We start from the raw sequence: 8,509 nt of genomic DNA, 5'->3' as shown, positions 1-8,509 counted from the left end.
TCAACTGTAGCATCGGCCTTTAATAAAGACACAGTGTGAGTGTTTGCACGTACAAAGACTCTTCTTTCTGTGTATCAGCCAGTCCCGTCATGTGATAAATCCATGTGGAGCCTGAAGGAGCCGTGATCAGCTGGTCTGGATGAGCAGCACCAATCATCAACACCACACATGCCTCACATGGATTTGCTTCACATAACACACACATTTCTGAACAGCTCTGCTGGAGCAGAAATAACACCACCGAGGATGTCAGCAAACGTATGACCTGCACGACGCACTAAAGCATTCCTTAGTCCTGACACTGGGCACGAGGCGTGAGGGCCCTCCTTATTGTGACTCATAGATCTTTACGTATTACCTCCAACAACTGCTGGTGTGGCTGCCATTGTATTGTTTGTGTCAAATAAATTAAGTGAGGATTCGCTCAGTATGGGGCTTTAATTTACACTTGAAAAAGGCTCAACAAAGAAAGACTGGCACCCCACTCTAGAGTGTGATTACTCATGTAATTGGGGCCCCGTGGTTTCAGATAAGTGTAAAAAGCTCTAGGTAGCTCATCTCACACTCATCCGCTTCAACGTTCACACCTATCCTTCAGCTTGGCTGCTCATCTGCCACTCAATCCTCTTCCTTTGTTAGTCCTAATTGTCTTTTTTTGACATAGCCCCCTCTGTCTCTCACCTTTCCCCCTTTCTCTTATACTGGTTTCCCCTCTATTTTCCTCTTTCCTCCTTCTCTCTGAATGCTGTTGTTCACTCTGCTCTGCACTCATGAGTGGAGGAGCCCTGGGGAAGAGGAGGAGAGGATGTGTCCCAGGGGGCTGTTTGGTGTTCTGCTTTCTGTGGACCAGCATGCTCTAGACGCGCTGACAGGCCGCTCCATGCCCTTGGAGGCACTAACAAGGATGCCAGGCCCCATGTCTATTTAAAACACAAGTTCAGTCATCCGACAAAACTCTGCACTGACATGTTCAGTGTTCAGAGTGATTCTCTAAAGCAAGGATGGAAACAGTTAAAGTACAATATTCTTTTATTACTAGATATAAATGAAGGACGAGTGGATACATACAGCTTATTAGAGAGGCCTGCAGGTCACTGTAGTGGCCTTCTACATGGCAAGCAGCCAGACAAGGACGCTTTTCATTAGAAACCCTGCTGTTGACTGTGTTGATCTGAGGCAGATGAAAGGAACGGCACTCGCAACAAAAAGAGGTTAATGATGCGTAGCTGCATCGACACACATCTCAAAAAAAAAAAAAAAAAAGATGGGGGCACAGGCACAGAGAGGGGTCACACAGTCACGCTCCTGATGACTGGTCCGACAGATTCAACTGGTAATTATGCATCAATACACATGCAGCATTGTGCTGTTTATAACTGGTTTAAAAGTGGAACTAACTACTTTATTAAGGTTGGATATCTTAGCTCACTAGTTGCCAACCTATTGTGGCACTAGTAAGATACACCTGGAGGCCATGAGTTGAAATAAAAGAAACCTTTTTTTCTAGTCTTGGTCTGTTAAGGAAGTTATACAGTTCACGAACACAAAGATGTGAATGAGACCACGCTTTCTTGTGGACAGTGGTTGACAGAGGCAGCTGACAGCGTCCACCGAGGAGGCTGGAAACTCAAGGTAATCGATTAAAGAGATCAGCAGAAAGCCTGGGCACTGACATGGAAACCCAGTGCCAGTTAGCGTTCCCGTGTTCCAGCCTCATTTCTTCCACACTAATAGGCAGCTGTGGAGCTTTTTCAAAGCAGAGCCATCTCTTGAAATAGGCCTCATCCTTATCGGGACTTCTCGTGACAACGCGCGCCGTGCGTCCGTGGCCCCATGGGCACATCGTGGATCTGACACACAACAGAACAGTTGGAGTGGATGAGGAAGTGATAAATGAACTTTTTTTTTCATAGTGAGGCACATTAATAGTTATCGTTCTTTCCCCCCCTCCATAACTAATTGATTTCATTCTTCCCACTCAGTGATCGGGGTGGCGGTGCTCGCGCCTCGTACTGGCGAGAACGCGCATTTTCTTTTCTCCAGCCCCGCCGAGGACGGAGTTGTGTTTCTGGAGAGGGAGGAGAAAGGACTACATGGAGGACTACAGCGCTCCTATTCCTCACAAAAACCAACTAGGCAAAATCTGTCGCGTCCGTTAGGAAGCCATGAAGTGTCCTCGGTGTACGGTTTGTTTTTCGGTTAACAAGTAAGGAGGAGGAGGAGGAGGTCTGAAGTGGAGCCGCTCATCTGAACTGAGTCCTCCGTGCGCTGGAGCCACCGCTGTAACTAGTTTGTCCGAGAAAAAGACGGGTTCTGCTGAGAAAGACCGGAACTTTCTGCAAGATGCAAGGGGTTTCTGCTACTGGTGAGTGACTCTCCCTGATATCTAAAAGCTGGGGACCCCCCTCTCTCTCTCCCTGTCCTCTTTTCTAACTCTCCGTGGCTTTTCTCAAGTTGTTTCCAAACAGCCGCGGCTTGTTTTTGCGCACAGCAGTTTGAATTCCTGAAAGACTTTAGGCAGCTGTCAGCGGGGCAGCTGCAGGCCTGCTCCAACTTCAAAACAATGTGAAGAGTTGTTTTGCTCGTGTGGCCGCTTCACAGACACACACACTCTCAGAGGAGCAGTCATGCTCCACTGGGAAGACGGAGCTGACACGGCGAGAATAGGAGCAAAGCGGTGCCAAACCCTGAGAGAAGGGAGAAGGAGGTCTGACCTCCACATTGCCCCAGTCCAGTCTCAGCACCCCCCCTCCTCCCTCCCTCTCAGTCTTATCTGTACACTGAGTATATGACTGGAAATCAACCACAATGATGATGATGATGTTAGTTTTAATGATAATTTAAGTGGAGTCAGCAGCCATCCTCCTTCTCATTGTAATGTCTGTCACACATCCACAGAATGTGATTTGAATGGAGGAGTGTGTGTGTGTGTGTGTGTGTGTGTGTGTGTGTGTGTGTGTGTGTGTGTGTGTGTGTGTGTGTGTGTGTGTGCATAGTTCCTGAGATTAGAGATGTGTTGAAAGTGTTGTTCCGTCTGTCTGTCTGTCTGTCTGTCAGTCTATTTGGGAGGGTGTTAGGCTGTGTTCGAGCTTGTGTAAGTGTTGGTGTCTGTGTGTGTGGTTTCCTCCCCTGCATTGATATTTTTAACCACCAGATACAGATCACAACATTTCTCGTCCGCCACAGTCAAAAAGGACATGACACATGAGCAGCGATCTGGTCACCGTGAGAAATGGAAACAGTTGATAGAGAGAAAAACGAACCACAAAGGGTTACTGAGGGAACCAGACCCCATCAGAAAATCGGGCTAAAGCTCAGGATCTCTGACAGAGGCCACGGAATAAAGTGCTACTAGCATGCAGACAAAGAAGGGGGAGGGTTCGGGAGAGAGGGACTGATAGAGATGAAGTGCTGATGGGGTGATATCAGGCTGCAGCAGAGGTGAGCTATGCAGAGAGAAAGAGAACGCATGTTAGTTGTGAGGCTCAGGGGAGGAATCGATCTGCCGTCCTTCTGGCTGACTTTCTTTTTTCCGGCTGTCCGGCAGTGTATCGTTTCTCCCACACACATATTCATTCCCAAGGCCTTCCTGTGTGTTTTTTTTTTTTTTTTTTTTTTGCAGCTCTCTTTCTCTCCCACACTGTCCCAGATCAATCTCTGCCCCCCCCCCCCCCCTCATCCCCTTGCCTGCCTTAAGCCCACCTCCCCAACACACACACACACACACACATTTCATCAAATGAAATACATCTAAAAAAAAAAAAAATTCCTCTCTTGAAGTTCCCTCAGCTCTATTCCTTCCACATGGGAACCCGAGCAGCCTGTGCGCTAGCTCTCTAATGCTTATTTTAATGTTTATGATGGGAGGGTCAAAAGGGTTGTAGGCTGCTTGCATCAAATCATCGGAGAGTCTATGAAAATAAACCACAACCAAGTAAACTGCAGGGGGATATACAGCATGACTCTCAGTTTGAATTCCACTTCAGTCTTCAGACGTGTCTCCAACTCTTGTGGCACAAGACTACACTCTGCACAGCTAGGTCAGTGAATGTGTCTCCTCAACAGGATGCAGGACAATGGTGGGCCACGTGCAGCAGCTAGACTCTCTTGCATGTATGTCCCGGCTGGCTGTTTAGGTTATTTATTATTAACAAAAGCTATTGGGCCTGTCTGTGTTTAACCAACCCAATGTAAACATCTCCCCTATGTGGTAGATAAACACAGCGCACCAGAGTTGGAGAGGAGGATGGTGAGAGTATTATCTGCGCAGCTCCTCTTATTCCCCCCTTGTTTGAGCTCACATGCCCTGGTTGCAGCTTCCCCTCGGTGGGTTGTTCTGCCGTTCATATGTGCACGGCCAGGCCATTCGTCAGTTTGTTTATTAAACGGCGAGGACAAAGACACCAGTGTTATCATCGTGTCACAGTGTTAACGCTGGTCAGTGATAATGTGCCATCAGTAATGTGCCTGTGAAGTGTTGTGTTATCATAATCATGTTATGAGGATCCTGTCCTTAAATAGAAGTTCTGAGTGCTTCAAACTCCATGAAGCCTTCTCTTCAGTAGACGTGCACACCCTGACCCCTGACCCTCCATTCTGTTGGGTCAGTGGGACACATCTTCCAATGCTGAACCAGTTTCTAACTGACCTCAAACATATTTTTGCAACATTTGTGTTGCTTGATGGCCAATACGAACTGATACTGTGATAGTCTGATGATAGCTGATCAACCATACCATCATAGTCAGACTCTAGTCTTTGTTCACTGAAGTCTTTCTACCACCATAATGCCATAATATTACTTTGCAGCCTGTTGTACAAACAGATGATTTCTGTGTTGGTATTCTGTTGACCAACACGTCAGTCATAAAACAACTTTATTCCTGGAACATCCCTCGTACTTCTCTACTCCTCCACGTCTCTGTCTCATTCGGTTTGAGTGTGTGTGTGTGTGTGTGTGTGTGTGTGTGAGAGACAACATGACTCAGTTTCAGAAGCTTCAGGCTCTTTTCTGGCCTGCCTGGCCTGTCACACAGATTTTCCTAATGGTGGTCATGTGTGGGTCTTGCTGTTGCGAAGACCTCAGCTTAGATGTGTGTGTGTGTGTGTGTGTGTGTGTGTATGCATGTGCAGAAAAGGGGACTCTTGAGTTTTTTGACCCCCTTTTTCTGCACTGCACTCCTTCATGCAGTGCAGACGTTACCAGAGTTCAGTAGGTTTTCTGGATTGGTAGACTGATGACCTGACGTAGAAGGGAAAAGCATTCAAATGTATCTGGGTGGTATAAGAAACTGGTTTGTGTTGATGGAGTGTTTCCTATAGCCACCGTGATGTGGTTACACTGATCCTCCTGTCCAACAGGTTCCTAAGTGTTTTCTGGCACACTCCTTTCGGGAGGTGTGATTTGAGTTGTGTCGTTAAAATTGCGTTTGCGTCAATATGCAATCATAAAGCACTTCATAATGCCTACTGTTATTGAAAAAAAAAGCAATATTGTCACCAGTTTTCACCACACCCAGCTGTTCCCTCAAGTTGGAAACAGGCTTTAAGACAGTCACTCCCAGTCCTTTTGATTTGTTACGCCTAGATATGAGTAAAGCCTTCTTGTGGCATTTCATTCATTATGTGTCAAGTGTAGACATGAGATACGAGTCTTCCAGGGTGAGAGGAATTTCTTTTCCCCCTCTGAATGTTTAACTCGAGGGAAATCCTTAAAAAAACAGACGAAATATTTTGTTTTGCTTTTTTTTTTTTTTTTTAATCTTAGATTTATTTTGGGATTCCTTGAACGGTCCTGTGAGATCTTCTATTGGTTGATTGATATTAATGTAGATGAGAAATCTGTATTCCACACGTAACCACTGTTATGTGTGACGAATGGCTTTGCAACCCAAGTGTTTCAAACATTTTGTTGCAACAAACAAACAAAGGTTTTAAAAGACTGCAGACTCATCTTTCAACACAAGTCTTCTTTGGCTGGCGCCTGTGACTGAACAGCCGAGTCTTGACTGTGCTATGTGGCAGTGCTAGAAAAAAAAAAAGGATAGCAGCACTGTTAAGTGAAGTGCTGTTTGGTATTAGGATGTTTCTGCTCAGAGTAGCACTCCTTCCTGCACAATGTGTTTATACTGGAGGTCTCTTGGCCTGTAGTAGGGTCTGGCTGACACACTCACACACAAACACACACACACACACACTGAGGGCGGAAGTGACCTAGTTTTCAGAAATGGTACTAACTGTTGAGTATTTCTAGAAATGGACCGAATTATTCTGTGTCACCAAATAAAGAATCATTTAAGAAGAGGGCGTTGAGCGTTACCAGAGTCCAAATTAATCTCATCACGGCCGTCTAGATAGATCAAGTCGTATGTAAGCCAGACGCTGCACGGCAGTACTTTCAGGCTTGTGGGAGTGGGAGTGATTATTGACGGACCCTTTGTGGCTGTTCTAAAAACGGAAAATAATAATGTGAAATCAGCGCTGCGATCTGATAAACAGGACAGAGGAAAGAACCCAGTTCAGAAGCGTTTCACACCCAGAAAGTCTCCGTCACTCATATAGACGAGGCACACAGCTCTCTGTGTCTGTCTATCTGTGCCTCTTCTCCAGTCGGCTGTCTGTCTGTCTGGATTGGACCTACCCTGATGAGGGGGATTTTCCTGGGAAAGTCATATGGAAAGAAAAAAAAAAAGCCTTAATAGTAAAAGCATGTTCCATTCTATTTCTCTCCCTTTGTGTGTGTGTGTGTGTGTGTGTGTGTGTGTGTGTGTGTGTGTTTTATGACTCGAGCTCCTTTCTAGCACACTAAAGGCATTGTATTTTTGCTCTCTGATCATCAGAAGACTAGGCTCTCTTGATGCGGGGCTTCCTGTACACATTGGGGTGAGGCAGGGGGATGTGGAGAGGTGAGGAGGAAGAGTAGCATAGAGATAAAAATGGAGCCAGGTAGAGTCGTCTCTAAGTTGGAGAGTGAGCATCTGCGTTCGGGTTCACAGGTTTAATAACAACACACGGGGCCCTGAACGTGAAGCCTGACCCTTTGTGCCTAGAGTGCACACCACCCAGCTGCTGTAAATCCTTGTGCACCAACTGGAACTGGCTTCGGTTGGGTGCCACAGACAGGCAAAGTGAGACAGTACTGAGAGGTGGTGTAGAGCAGGTGGTGTTTTATTATTTTTTTAATCTTCAACTATTGATGTAAGCCTCAAAAATCCACTTTTTTCTGGGCTGCATTTTCCCAACAGTAGGTTTTTGGATTTATTATGCATTATTATTATTTCTACCTAGAAGAAATCGATTGACATAGATGATTCCATACAGTAAAAAAACATAACACTCATTTGAGTTTGTTAATCTTTGTCAAGTTACATCATTGTTATGTGGTATTTTAGTTGTGAGAAGGAGCTGTTGAAAAACTCCCTTTAGTACTTTCAAGGACACTCGGCTAAAGGTTTGAAACCAATCAGTAATCAGTTGTGAGTTTCATGCATTACCAGCCTACTGATTAAAGCAGCAGTCCCTGATGATAGACAGTGACTCTGACAATGAAATGAAACCTGGAATGCACCAAATAAATTTAGAAACTGATATCATATGCTTTAAAAATGCTCTGCAGTAACATAAACTGGAAACGACTTCTTGCCGAATCGACTTGCTCCTCTAGGACTTTTCATTCTCCATCTGTCAGCTGCACATCAGTCCAACCTCCCACTCTTTTAATCACACACACACACACACACACACACACACACACACACACACACACACACAGACAGAGCACCATTCACGTTTGCTCACCTGATACACCCATGAACCATTGTGTCACTGATTAGACATAGTCTCACTGATTGCAGTCAACAAGGCCTCTCTCCCCTGGGTGCCCTTCCACCCCCGACCCCTTCTGCTCTGTCCTTCTGTTGTCATTAACCATTGTCACTGCCCCTTTCCTCTTTAAGTCTGTAGATAAAAACCAAGCATGACAAAGTTTCCTACCAAAACACTCATGTGACCGGCGTAACAGTTTTTACGTTATATATATATATACATTTTCAAATGTTTGTGTTTCACAGTAGCTACATATACAGCAAGAAACTCTAAATGTTTCCTTGCTCTGTAACTGTTAGAACAGGGCTCTCATTTGACGCCAAAAAGCAAAAGGCAAAAGACACACTAAGGGCGATCGATTATGACTACAGTTTTAACTCGTGTTCTTTGAAAGTCATGTGTCGCACTAAATCACAGTTCTTATTAATGCTGACTCAGTAACAAGGAATAAAGTGACAGTACCCTGTCTATGAACCTCTGCCCTCTGTTTATAATATCACACAGTGATTTTATTGCCACCAGTTAAAATAAAAATCTCTCAACAGCTGCTATACCGCATGTACAACTGTGATTGTGCCACTAGATGGCACTGTTATGTCATTCCTGTTGAGTTCTTTATTGCACCAAGTAGGTGAAATAAGAAACTAGAGACTTTGTGCTTATCTTTAATGTTGAACTAATAATC

The 8,509-nt window shown here is 45.0% G+C and overlaps 1 protein-coding gene across 1 annotated transcript in view; it reads left to right on the top strand.

The window, feature by feature from the left end:
• Window positions 1-2,067: 2,067 nt before the first annotated feature.
• The window catches only part of fgd (faciogenital dysplasia), a 41,813-nt gene continuing 35,371 nt past the window's right edge, over window positions 2,068-8,509 (top strand). The window contains exon 1 of the mRNA XM_026367923.1: window positions 2,068-2,365. Coding sequence (XP_026223708.1) covers window positions 2,344-2,365 — 22 coding nt within the window. The 5' untranslated portion in view covers window positions 2,068-2,343. The remainder of the gene's footprint in view (window positions 2,366-8,509) is intronic.

Source organism: Anabas testudineus, chromosome 7 (genome assembly GCF_900324465.2).
Source record: "Anabas testudineus chromosome 7, fAnaTes1.2, whole genome shotgun sequence".
NCBI classification, from domain to species: Eukaryota; Metazoa; Chordata; class Actinopteri; order Anabantiformes; family Anabantidae; genus Anabas; species Anabas testudineus.
Note: the sequence above shows the minus strand (reverse complement) of the source record. Positions and strands in the feature narration are given on the sequence as shown.